Below are 14,294 nucleotides of genomic sequence, written 5' to 3' on the forward strand. Positions count from 1 at the left end.
TGTCTCACTCCCTTCCCAACCACTGCTTCCCTTTCATGTCCCTCTACTCTTATAACTGCCATCTGGTTTCTGTACAAATTGTAAATGGCCTTTTGCTCCCTGTATTTTACCCCTGCCACCTTCAGAATTTGAAAGAGAGTATTCCAGTCAACATTGTCAAAAGCTTTCTCTAAGTCTACAAATGCTAGAAACGTAGGTTTGCCTTTCCTTAATCTAGCTTCTAAGATAAGTCGTAGGGTCAGTATTGCCTCACATGTTCCAATATTTCTACGGAATCCAAACTGATCTTCCCCAAGGTCGGCTTCTACTAGATTTTCCATTCGTCTGTAAAGAATTCGTGTTAGTATTTTGCATCTGTGACTTATTAAACTGATAGTTCGGTAATTTTCACATCTGTCAACACCTGCTTTCTATGGGATTGGAATTATTATATTGTTCTTGAAGTCTGAGTGTATTTCGCCTGTCTCATATATCTTGCTCACCAGATGGTAGAGTTTTGTCAGGACTGGCTCTCCCAAGGCTGTCAGTAGTTCTAATGGAATGTTGTCTACTCCCGGGGCCTTGTTTCGACTCAGGTCTTTCAGTGCTCTGTCAAACTCTTCACGCAGTATCATATCTCCCATTTCATCTTTATCTACATCCTCTTCCATTTCCATAATATTGTCCTCAAGTACATTGCCCTTGTATAGACCCTCTATATACTCCTTCCACCTTTCTGCTTTCCCTTCTTTGCTTAGAACTGGGTTTCCATCTGAGCTCTTGATATTCATACAAGTGGTTCTCTTTTCTCCAAAGGTCTCTTTAATTTTCCTGTAGGCAGTATCTATCTTACCCCTGGTGAGACAAGCCTCTACATCCTTACATTTGTCCTCTAGCCATCCCTGCTTAGCCATTGTGCATTTCCTATCGATATCATTTTTGAGACATTTGTATTCCTTTTTGCCTACTTCATTTACTGCATTTTTATATTTTCTCCTTTCATCAATTAAATTCAATATTTCTTCTGTTACCCAACGGTTTCTACTAGCCCTTGTCTTTTTACCTATTTGATCCTCTGCTGCCTTCACTATTTCATCCCTCAAAGCTACCCATTCTTCTTCTACTGTATTTCTTTCCCCCATTCCTGTCAATTGTTCCCTTATGCTCTCCCTGAAACTCTGTACAACCTCTGGTTCTTTCAGTTTATCCAGGTCCCATCTCCTTAAATTCCCACCTTTTTGCAGTTTCTTCAGTTTTAATCTACAGTTCATAACCAATAGATTGTGGTCAGAGTCCACATCTGCCCCTGGAAATGTCTTAGAATTTAAAACCTGGTTCCTGAATCTCTGCCTTACACCATTATATAATCTATCTGATACCTTCTAGTATCTCCAGGGTTCTTCCATGTATACAACCTTCTTTCATGATTCTTGAACCACGTGTTAGCTATGATTAAGTTATGCTCTGCGCAACATTCTTTTATTTTATTATATCTTATTTTCTAACCTGACTATACCACCCCTACACCCACTCCTGTATACCTTGTATAAGTCACTTACCTTTCCGCTCTTATTGACTCTTGCATGATGCTTTTTCAGTAATCTCTGTCTTGCTTATTTATCTTCCACTTTTAAATCTCAGGTTTTCAAATATCGTTCAGTGCAGGCACCAACAGCCAGTCTTTTATTCTCATCCTGTCCAACAAGACTCCCCTAATGCAGGGTTCTGGGTGGCTTTTTCGTAACTCCTCCCATTTTCTAAACCTCATCAGTCTTTTCCCTTCATTTCCTCTGCCTGAGGACGGAGCCACTGGCTCTCAACCTTTTTATGCAGTTTCCCCTGCCCCTGATTTTTAACTAGATTTCCTATACATATCCAATTATATTAAACTAGCTTACTGCCAGCTGCTTCACTCACGTAAACTGTGTGGCCTGCAGAGATTTTTTGTTTTTATTTAATATGTTGGTCACAAATTGCAACACTTTCTAAGTTTTTCATGTTAATGAAGGTCATATAAGCAGGGTCTCTTCTGAATGTACTTCCGACCAAAAAGTGACTCTGGGAATTGGAGTCCAAAGTTTTTGTTAATTATGCCTTTTTTGTTCTTGTAGAGGTATTTCCATAGCAACCTTAATGCTCAACCAAATATTTCTTTATGTCTAACCAAGAAGTGAAATACCAGTTTTCATAAATTCAGCTATAAAATGTATTTAATGTAACGAAATATCTTTTTAAAAATCTTGTTTCACCGTCTTAAGGGTTGGATTTTCAAAAACAATGACATACATATGTCATACATATGACATGGCTAGAGGACATATGTAAGAATGTAGAGGCTTATCTCACTAGGGGTAAGATAGATACTGCCTACATGAAAATTAAAGAGACCTTTGGAGAAAGGAGAACCACTTGCATGAATATCAAGATCTTTGTTGGAAACCCAGTTCTAAGCAAAGAAGGGAAAGCAGAAATGTGGAAGGAGTATATAGAGGGTCTATACAAGGGCGATGTACTTGATGACAATATTATGGAAATGGAAGAGGATGTAGATGAAGATGAAATGGGAGATATGATACTGCGTGAAGAGTTTGACAGAGCACTGAAAAACCTGAGTCGAAACAAGGCCCCCTGAGTAGACAACATTCCATTAGAACTACTGACAGCCTTGGGAGAGCCTGTCCTAACAAAACTCTACCATCTGGTGAGCAAGATGTCTGAGACAGGCGAAATACCCTCAGACTTCAAGAACAATATAATAATTCCAATCCCAAAGAAAGCAGGTGTTGACAGATGTGAAAATTACCGAACTATCAGTTTAATAATTCACAGCTGCAAAATACTAACGCGAATTCTTTACAGACGAATGGAAAAACTTATAGAAGCCGCCCTCGGGGAAGATCAGTTTGGATTCCATAGAAATGTTGGAACACGTGAGGCAGTACTGACCCTATGACTTATCTTAAAAGAAAGATTAAGGAAAGGCAAACCTACGTTTCTAGCATTTGTAGACTTAGAGAAAGCTTTTGACCATGTTGATTGGAATACTCTCTTTCAAATTCTGAAGGTGGCAGGGGTAAAATACAGGGAGCGAAAGGCTATTTACAATTTGTACAGAAACCAGATGGCAGTTATAAGATTCCAGGGACATGAAAGGGAAGCAGTGGTTGCGAAGGGAGTGAGACAGGGTTGTAGCCTGTCCCCAATGTTATTCAATCTTTATATTGAGCAAGCAATAAAAGAAGCAAAAGAAAAGTTCGGAGTAGGTATTAAAATCCACAGAGAAGAAATAAAAACTTTGAGGTTTGTCAGAGACAGCAAAGGACTTGGAAGAACAGTTGAACGAAATGGACAGTGTCTTGAAAGGAGGGTATAAGATGAACATCAACAAAAGCAAAACGAGGATAATGGAATGTAGTCGAATTAAATCAGGTGATGCTGAGGGAATTAGTTTAGGAAATGAGACGCTTAAGGTAGTAAAGGAGTTTTGCTATTTGGGGAGCAAAATAAGTGATGATGGTCGAAGTGGAGAGGATATAAAATGTAGACTGGCAATGGCAAGGAAAGCGTTTCTGAAGAAGAAAAATTTGTTAACATCGAGTATAGATTTAAGTGTCAGGAAGTCGTTTCTGAAAGTAGTTGTATGGAGTGTAGCCATGTATCAAAGTGAAACATGGACGATAAATAGTTTGGATAAGAAAAGAATAGAAGCTTTCGAAATGTGGTGCTACATAAGAATGCTGAAGATTAGATGGGTAGATCACATAACTAATGAGGAGGTATTGAAAAGAATTGGGGAGAAAAGGAGCTTGTGGCATAAGTTGACTAGAAGAAGGGATCGGTTGGTAGGACATGTTCTGAGACATCGAGGGATCACCAATTTAGTATTGGAGGGCAGCGTAGAGTTTAAAAATCGTAGAGGGAGACCAAGAGATGAGTACACTAAGCAGATTCAGAAGGGTGTAGGTTGCAGTAAGTACTGGGAGATGAAGAAGCTTGCACAGGATAGAATAGCATGGAGAGCTGCATCAAACCAGTCTCAGGACTGAAGACCACAACAACAAAATAAAAGGGGCGTGAAGCAAAGGAATATTTACTAAAAAGAATTACCAAGATCACAGCAGTTAATGTAAATTTAGGAGAGGCACATGTTGTGACAACAGCTTCCATCTCTTCTGAGAAACTGGTGTCAGGAGGGAGAACTCAACAGGCAGGAACCGGGGTTACAACATTTGTTTGGTTATCATCACTTGTCTGGCTAAATTTTCTTCAGCATCTGTGGTCTTGGAATTTCTTTTCAGTAACTATTACTTTTCTTTGTCCCCCCTTTTATTTTCTGATCTTCCCACCCCATGTCTACCACATAATAACGCACTTAGCTTTCCATTCTTAGTGACCCTTGCAGCATGGTCTTTCAGTAGTCTCTGTCTTGCTTATTGTTCTTTCTTTCACCTTTAAGCTCTCAGGTTTTCATATGGCGTCTGGTGCAGGCATCAACAATCATTCTTTCTTTCACAGCCCATCCAGGACATCTCTCCTGATCTGGGGTTCTGGTCAACTTTTCCATAACTCTCCCCATGTACCTAAACCTCACCAGTCTTTTTCCCCCATCCCTCTTCCTCTGCCTTCTACCCTTCTGCCAGAAGGAGCCATTGGCTCTACACGTTTGCACATTTCCATATCCGTTTCATGTGGTTTCTCCTGCCACGACTTGGTGGCTGATTTTTTATGCTTCCAATTATCTTGTATTTTCAAACATTGATAATTTTCATTGTAGCAAATATTTAACTAGTTGTTTTCATCGTATGATGCAAACAATGTTATATAATGTTTTCTAAATTTTGTTGTTATTTTTTGCAAATACAAGATGCTGCCTTACAAGCAAAATTGCCAATTTGAGGTACATATTCTACTCACACAGCCACTGGAATGCTTATGTGAGGGCTATTCAGAAAGTAGGGAACGTTTTGGCATTAAAAGAAAGCTAAGTACAAGAAATACATTTTATTATATGCATCTGAAAGAGCAACTGACGTTCTACTTTTCCACATAGTCACCAAGCACATTGAGGCACTTATCATAGCAGTGGGCAAGCTTTGAAAGACGTTCGTCGTAAAAGTCTGCCGCCTGAGACTTCAGCTGGTGAGTTATGCCCGCCTGGAGTTCTGCGTCGTCATCAAAGCGCTGCATTGCAAGCGGATGAGGGAAAATTTCCCATTTGAATGAATTAAGGAGTTCTTTAGTGCGGTTTGCCGTAAGAGGTCGGGCATTGTCATGCAAAAACAAAATTTTGGATGTCAGCTTTCCTCGACATTTGTTTTGAACTGCTCTTCTAAGGCTGTGCAAAGTTTGACAGTACCGGGCAGAATTGGTTGCTCCACGTTCGAGAAAATCAATAAGAACCACACCTTGCCTATCCCAAGAAACTGTCGCCATCAACTTCCTTACTGACAAGGATTGCAAATATTTTCTTGGTTTTTGTGGGGACCTTGTGTGCCCCCACTCCATGGACTGTAATTTTGTCTCGCAATTGACATGTTTCACCAAGGTCTCATCACCGGTTACGATTTGATCCAGTAATGAATCACCATGTTTGTGGTAGGCCTCCAGAAATGTCAATGTTGCCCCCATTCGCTCTTCTTTATGGTGCTTTGTAAGCATTTTGGGCACCCATCCTGCACAAAATTTGTGGTAGCCTAGCTTTTGAGTGACAGTTTCAAAAAACAAAGTCCGTGAAACATGTAGAAAAGAAAGCAAAAGCTCCGTTATTGTGAAGTGACGGTTTTCACGAATCGTTTCATCAACTTTAGCAACAAGATTGTCAGTCACAATGCTCGGATGTCCACTCTTCTCTTCTTAATGGACCTTGGTTCGGCCATTTTTAAACTGAATGCACCATTTCCAGATGGAACATTTACTCATTGCATTGGTTCCGTACACTTCGCACAGTTCACGATAAATTTCTATAGGTTTTAGGTTTTTTGTCAATAAAAACCATATCACAGACCGCACCTCACAACTGGTGGAATTTTCAATTGCAGCACACATTTCAAATTCGAATATTGAAAAAACCAGATGCACAGAGATGTTCCTGCTGTCACGGATGGATGCCGACTGAGCTGCCAAGCATGCACATACTGAAATATATGCAATTGGTGCGCACCTAGCTGCATCAGACGGAAATGTTCCCTACTTTCTGAATAGCCCTCATTGTATTTCAGTCTTTTCTCCTTATGGTAATACACAAATACTGGTGCTCCACTTTATTTCTATTCATATCAGCAAACAACGTTGTCAGCTGAATTGAATAGAGATTTGTCTCCCTCAGTATTGTGTCCATTATTTCAGAGCCCAAGAACTACTTCAAAAACTGTTGTCATCTGACACAGTCTAATGTAACAGGGAAATCTATTGTTGAATCTGAAGCAATGTCTTCTTTTATCCATTTGTATACTATGGATGAACTTTTCTTCGATTATTACTTGTTTGTCAATCTTCGACATACTAGACAAAACATCCAGCACTGTAGGATTAATGTCTTCAACATCAGCACTGACACTTTTTGATTCTATATGTAATTCTTCTATCACCATACCAGATTTCCTAGTAAAGACATACTCACTGTAGTCAGAAACATTGTCACTCCTGCATGCTATGATTCCAGACTCAGAATCTCCTTGTGGATCACTATTAGACAGATATGAAGTTACAGAAAACTTTACAGCGTATTGCCATTTCCTTGTGCCATAAAAGGATTGTGAACCTATTTGCTACTGTAATAACTAACCATAGTTTGGCATTGTTGCCTATAAGCAAAATCCTTTTTATGACCAACTTTATTCATTTCAGACTGTAGAGTCATAAGATATTTAACATTACAACTCAACTTCTACTACTAAATAAATCCAAAGATGATTGTGAATCAGAAGACACACGAAGTAAAAAGATACTATCTCTAACAAGTGGTACTATTTGTACAGACAGACATGCAAAGATTCTGACTTGGATGCTCGTTGCTAACAAGTTTGCACCTATGAGTATCAAATGTCTCTGGATCACAGAGAGTAAATGTTGCCTATATGCATTAGTGCCATAGAAAGGGTCAGAGAGTGTATTCAGTTCTCTCAATTACCCCTGATTTCTACGTTGCTTCAGAACATCATTGCCAAGTGTGGGGTGAACTGATAACAAGACAAGTGTTGTAAAGGATTTTGAAGTATTGTGAAGTGTTTAGACTACAGCCCAAGATTTTAGGCTGGAGATTTTAAGGTCCTTTTTATACCAATGATCAACGAGCTGAGTTGTTGAAATTGCTTCCCCTAGTTTTTTTGCAAATTTTCAATCTGACAACATAAGCAATGTTTATAGTTTCCTTGAGAGACAGAGATTGTGTGTGTTTTTGGGGGGGGGGGGGGGGGGGTTGTGCACTCTGTTTTTAATGACTTTGCACCCTTTATCCACATTCATCTCATAAAATTTTAGTATGAGTGCTAAAGATCTCACTATTGTGCCCTGTTTTTGCCAGAATCTTGAAGGAAAAATACATGTGAAAAACTGAATTAGTTTGCAATACAGGGAACTGAGCAATAAAGATTGTTACATAATAACTTTGCATCACGAGTTTAACATTGAGATACACACTTGCCTTGAAAAATTACACAAACAACAGCAACAAAAAGGAAATCGCAAAATATTGTGGTCATAAATGCTTCCTTAAAATTTCATTTACATCATATAGTGTTTACAATGCTTACCCTATTGCAATACATATCTGCAGTCATTGAAGGAAGTACCTCTCAATAGACTGAAGAAATTCTTTCAATGTCAGTGCACAAACTGTTCAGTGTAATGGTTTAAATCCTCTTGGGTCATCAGAACTAGTTCATGGATTTCATCTTTGAGCTTAGCCCATAGGAAAAAGTTCAGCCCCATCAAATCAGGTAAACATTCAGGACAACTGATAACTGAGCAACAGAATTCCATGACTCTTCTGCAGTCCCGCTGGTTAATCTGTTGAAGTGACGCAATGCGAACAATACTGGGCTGACTCATTCCAAAGGCATTCATAATGTCTCTGGAGCTAGCATGTGGATAACGAGCAACAGTTTCCAGGACATTATTTCATTCATTCTGCTCATTACAGATATGCCCTTTACTCTCTGATTAGTATTCTAGTGCCCTTCAGAGAATAGTTTTTGCACATTTACTGAATTTTCATTCTTGTTGGACACAGTCTACATACTTTTATGCATTCAACCTACTTTTCGTCTGTACCCCTTTTATACTAGTATCAATGTGGTGCAGCTCTGTTTCTTTCTTATCTGAAGTGACATACTCATATTTTAATATTTGGGTGTGTCTATACACAACAGCAATTGGTTTCATGCCCAAAACGTATAGCCTAAATTCTAAATATTGGAATTACTGCAAAACTAATAAGCCGATTTTGGAGGGTGAAATGCCATTGAATATGACACTTTAAATACCAAGACACTAGTGCATAAATTACTATAACTCCATTTGAAGAAGAAGTTGAAACCAAAAGAGACTATACTCTGTTTAATGAGGATCTTCTTACTAGTCATCTGGATGAAAAGAGAATTACGGTATCTTAAAACAGTTCCTGAAATACTGGAGGTGAATGGCTTAGCTAAATTACTCTGTATTGATAATTCAGTCTTTATACAAATGTGTTTAATGAAGAGAGGATAGGCTAGTGGCCATATCCTTGGTTAAGGAAGTATCCCAGAATTTACATGAAATGATTCAGCACGGCAGGGCAGAGCATAGGCCTCCATTCTCACAAACCTGTAGCCAGTGTCTTAACAAACGCACTTCCTCATTCGGTTGCAACTAAAGTGCGATGTAAATACCCTTGCAGACCATCGTGGGCTGTGAACTGGTTTCATCACATTTTAAATTCCACATGTAGATAGTTATGGAGACAAAAGAGACCCTCTTGACCATACAACTTTTGTATTTCCGTAAGGGGTAAAAAGAAGCAGAAAGAGCAGAAAAACTACTTTTTTGGGGGGGAAGGGAGTGGGGTGGGGTGAGGGTTGGAACACCAAGCTAAGACGAGAATACGTACTACTTTTTATTATTATTTGATGCTGTATTTTCTTGTAAAAATATGAAACTGCTACTTTTCTCAGACTTACAAAATTTAAGCTCTAACTCCATTAGCACAATGGGTATTGCATCAAATGGCAAATGAACTGTACTATCCAATACTGTCATATGACTGTGTTCCCTCAAACAAAATGTCAACTTACCCGGTCTCTTTATGCATGGTACCAAATATTAAAATCAGAAAGTTTCCATATACTTCAGGAATAATATAAATAGTTTTACTCCAGTAATAAGACTGCCTATGGTCATGGAAATTAGTTTGTTAAAATATGTTCTGTTCAATAACAGATATATTATGAACTATAAGCATTAGTCGGGCCGCAGTGCTGGTACAGTGTAGTTGTACACGCTCCGCGAGAGCGCGCTCGCACTCGCATTTGTGTGTGTGTGTGTGTGTGTGTGTGTGTGTGTGTGTGTGTGTGTCCACACATGCATTGAAAATATTGTTGCATTAAATAAAAGTTATTTGGCTCCAATCCTGATGCAAGGTTCATTTCAGTTTCAGTGCTTTTGTTCTTAAGCAGCTACAAATTTCATCTGATAAAGCTGGGTAGACACCATTCTACAATTAATAAATAAAAAATAAATATGTCTGTGGTCATTGGTGGTGACTAAGCCCAGAACCTCAGCAGTTTTATTCAGTGGCGAATAACACTTATATATGGAATTATTTGCTTGAGAACATCAAATTTTTCCTATTCATCTCAGTCAAATCATCAGTCACCATTGGAACTGATCATTTTATTCCTCAGATACTGTATGGTCTTGCAGTATCTTTTTGAGGGCCTCATATGGCATGCTGTATGATAAAACAGGGATGAAGGCATTAGCTTAGGTTGCTGCACTCTCAGTTTAAGAGCTCACCAGCTTCATCAGAGTTGTATAAATCTAGTTAATGCTCCACATGCCACATGTGACAGACCATGTAGTACCAACCAGTCATTGGGCCATCCTCTACCAATGGTGAGACATATATGTGCTTTGGAGGAGCCTGGGATCAGCACACTGCTCTCCCAGCTATTGTCAGTTTCCCAGATACTAACCACTACTTCTCACTCAAGTAGCTTCTCAGTTGACATCATGTGGCTGAGTGCATCCTGTTACACGCTGCCCACTAAGGAAAAATCCCTGACAGTACTGGGAATCAAATCCAGGCACAGCTGTGAGACACACTGACTACTGAGCTACGTAGGTGGAAACACGTTACTGAAGGAGTGGATGTACAACAGGGCACGGCTGCAGGTGTGTATTAAAGGAAGGGCATGTGTTGCACTGAGATTAACTTTGAATGTGGGCAGCAATTACTCATCACCTTAACAACATTTGCCTTTTATAGACCACTTCAGACAGGCATTTTACACATATAAAACAGCCTGTCCAGCTGATACTTCTACTATTACCTATTTTCAGAGACCAAGAAAAATGTAACATTCATGTTCTTCATATCCAAGATAACTGCAATGAGTGAAGTGTGATCTCAATGCAATACAAAATTGTTTTTATGTGAAACGTATTATTGCAATATGGCCCAACAGCCAGGAATGATGGTTTGGGATGCCACTTCTTTTCATAGCGGAACCCTTTCTGTTGTTATCCGTGGCACCCTTACAGCACAGCAGTTCGTCGATGATGTTCTACGTCCCATTCTGTTGCCCGCCATGGCAAGCCTTCCTGGGCTTACATTTCAGCAAGCCAATGCCTGCCCACACATGGCAAGAGTTTCTACTGCTTCGTGGTTGCCAAACCCTACTTTGGCCACTGATGTTACTGCATTTCTCCCCAATCAAGAACACTGGAGCATTATGGGCAGGGCCTTCCAACCATCTCAAGATTTTGACAATCTAATGCACCAAGTGGACAGAATTTGGCATGGTATCTGTCAGGAGGACATCCAAAAACTCTATCAATCAATACCAAGCTGAATAACTGCTTGCATAAGGACCAGAGGTGGACCAACATGTTATTGACTTGCTTAGTTTGTGAAGCTCTTTTTTTTAAAAATCATCCAATTTTTATGGATCTGTAATTATTTGTTTGCCCGTACATGTACGTATTTCCACCCCATTTGGATAATTTCTTCATGATTCACTGTTTATTTTGTCTTGGAGTGTACATTCCAGTCAGAGTTTAGAATTTCATTGGTGCCGACATCTGGTTTCAGTTAACTTTAGGTCCCTAGTACTCTGTTGGCATTGTTATCGTTTATAAGCAAGACTAGTTCCAGGATATTTCCATAGACACCCCCGCAGTTAACTAATTCTGTGTTAACATTTTCTTTCTCCCAACTGTTGTGATGAATGCTATTCTGTCTGGAATCAGAATGCATCTTATCAGACCTGTGGAGGGATTTCTCAATCCTGAAAAAAACCACATATGCATGCCACATATACTCTGCTACCCTAGTATCAACTTCCTGTAAGTAGTGAATGACACTACAGTTCTCCACCCAATAACAGGGATGGAGAAATCCACATCCAAGATCATCACAGCCTCTAGTTTAACCCTTTCATTCAGCTCCAAACCCAGAGGACCATTATCATTTCTGGAAACAATGTTGCAAAGTGGTCGCTCTGCTTCCTCACTATGGGAAAGGCTAGCTGTCTTTCCCAAATTAGCCATCTGCCTGTAGGAACTGAAGATGGCCTCTGAACTCAGGCAGCAGACATCATTCATGGCGGTAAGAGCCACGATTTGCATCCTGATGCTTTCAGTGCTCTCTGTCATTGCTGGCATTGTCTCCTTCACATCTGGACGAGACCTCCTCCCATTTCTCCCAGCAAGCAAACGGAGTGGACACTGGCCTTCTTTTCCAACTTGCCCACTATTTCCCTGAGAAGAACCTGCCTAATACTGGAGCTCCTGATGACGAGCAATCCCACCATCTGCACTTGTCCGGACCTCTTGGGAAGATTGTCCACAGTTCCAACAAGTGAGGCGTCCTATGCTGGCTTGGATCTTCTTTCAGCAGTAGACAGTACCTCAAATCTGTTTTTAAGACATAAGGGTACAGCCATACAGCCGGTACCGACTTTCGCTTTCTGCACAGGTTTTCACGAACTCATCATTGTTTGCCAGTCATTGTCAGGCAAGTGTCGGCCAGCTGGAATGTGCTAATTTGAAGATGCAGTGGCATCAGGGATCTCAGGTGAAGCTATAGACTCCAAGAGGTATAAAGTATTCGTCCCGTGTGTCACAGTGCCAGTGCATTACAGGGGAGCAGCCATCTGCATAGTACACATCAGGTGCAGTCAGTATTCATCTTTTATCAAGTTTTGTCGAAACCGTAAGTAATGTAACACTAAGCTGAGAGTTTGAACTCACTCTGTGCAGACACTTACAGCACAGTAAAAAGCTACTGTGCACTTTTACTGAGAGTCAGGTAAGAATACTGCTAAACAAACAATGTATACCATCTGGTTCAGAAAGGATAAGCTGCTTCTGTAGTCCACTCTGCTCAGACTGGCACTCAGAGGAAAATAATTAGTGGATATGAAAGATGAAGTGAGTATCTTTGTAAGAAACTTTGCATTAATTTGAAAAACAAGCACATTTGAAGCCATGCGTTGTCTCAGTAGACAGTGCTTAAAGTCATTTCCCTCAATATCACCTATGAATAAGTAAACCATTTATAATTAGAAAATTATTGCTTACTTTCAGTCTTCTCTTTTGTGTTGTCCATTATGTATAAATATTTTTTGTCCTAAATGTTTTCCACACACAAATTCAAATGTTCGTGCACCTTACAGTTTATGTATCTTATTCCCTGAAAATCTTAGTTAACATCTTTAACATTTATCTGCTTCTATCTATGATGTTGAAGTGAGGATCAAGTGAATGGCCTGATTGCTATTTCAGACATATGCATCTGCCCCAAAGATCTGGCACTTCCTGACAATTTTTTGTACGTAACATACACCTGTAAAAACTGAAGAGTTATGCTTTCATCCTGTCATCATAATATTAATGGGGTGAAAGGAACATCAAATGTTTATTGAGAATGGTGACAAATGCATGCTCCTTTCTTATAAGAATCATAGTCTTTTCATTTTGTTGCAAACTGACAAAATATCTTTAAATAACAGACAGAATGTGCAGTAACTTGTACAGATACAATTCTGACAAGAAGGCTACAACAGATCTTCCATAAGTATACAGATTAGTTAGGAAACATAAAGATCCACCATATATTTTACATAATTTTTCTTGCCTTTCTTGTGTGCTATTGTCTTTCTTGTGTGCTAGTCAAATACCAAGCCAATGATTTTGCTTTTGTATTGGAGCCATTCATTTATAGCCCTGCTATAGTTTTTTCCTGGTTTTTAACCATCTCAGCTAGAGTAGCTATAGACTTATTATAAGATTGTCAATGATTAAAGGTTGTTAATTGACTGACAGACCTACTTAATTTATTTTCAGATTCATTTACTTGTAGAGACAACACTCAGTTGGAGAAAGCAGCTACTGAAATTGAAGAGTTACTTGCAACTTTAATCAACAGAATTGAAGAACGAAAGAAGACTACAAATGCAAAAAATGTTTAACATTTGTTTTTGGCCTTTTTATTTAATATAAATAAGATTTCAGTCTACCTGAAACAAGGAAGAAAATACTTTTAACTGCTGCTGTGTATGAAAAGCAGATGTGTGAGTGATTGTGGCACATAAAATAGGGACAGAGCTCCCTAGTAAAATAAAAGTAATCTTTATATAAAAGTGTTAGCCCATATGCATACGTTACAGTGTAACATTTGTTTTAGTTTCTAAGACAAAGAGACCACTACCTAAGCTGCACTGTTCCTGCAAACACAACTGCACATGTATATATGCAACACCTTTGCTCTTAATTGTAAGTAGGAGCAATGAACAGGAATGAGTACATATTACATTAGAAATATCTAAGGCCCTACAAAACAGATTGGAGAAACAACTTGATCAAGAAATTGGTGAATACCAAGCAGGCTTTAGGAAGGGAAGATCTTGTGTGGAGCAAATTTTAAACTTGAAGTTAATTATTAAATATAGACGATTAAGAGGAAAAGACATCTTTATCACGTTTGTTGACTTCAAGAAGGCGTACGACTCCGTTGACAGAACAACCTTGGTTAACATCCTTAGGGAGTTTGGAGCAGACAAGAAAACAGACGCAATCGTCAAAGAAACACTTACGGATACCTATGCAAAAGTAAA

At 39.2% G+C, this 14,294-nt stretch overlaps 1 protein-coding gene across 3 annotated transcripts in view; it reads left to right on the top strand.

The window, feature by feature from the left end:
- The window catches only part of LOC126483905 (dystrophin-related protein 2-like), a 106,979-nt gene extending 92,980 nt beyond the window's left edge, over positions 1-13,999 (top strand). For all 3 annotated transcript variants that reach the window (XM_050107174.1, XM_050107176.1, XM_050107175.1), the window contains exon 11: positions 13,525-13,999. In XM_050107174.1, coding sequence (XP_049963131.1) covers positions 13,525-13,649 — 125 coding nt within the window. In that variant the 3' untranslated portion in view covers positions 13,650-13,999. The remainder of the gene's footprint in view (positions 1-13,524) is intronic.
- The last annotated feature ends 295 nt before the right edge of the window (positions 14,000-14,294 follow it).

The sequence above is a fragment of the Schistocerca serialis genome, chromosome 6 (assembly GCF_023864345.2).
Source record: "Schistocerca serialis cubense isolate TAMUIC-IGC-003099 chromosome 6, iqSchSeri2.2, whole genome shotgun sequence".
NCBI classification, from domain to species: Eukaryota; Metazoa; Arthropoda; class Insecta; order Orthoptera; family Acrididae; genus Schistocerca; species Schistocerca serialis.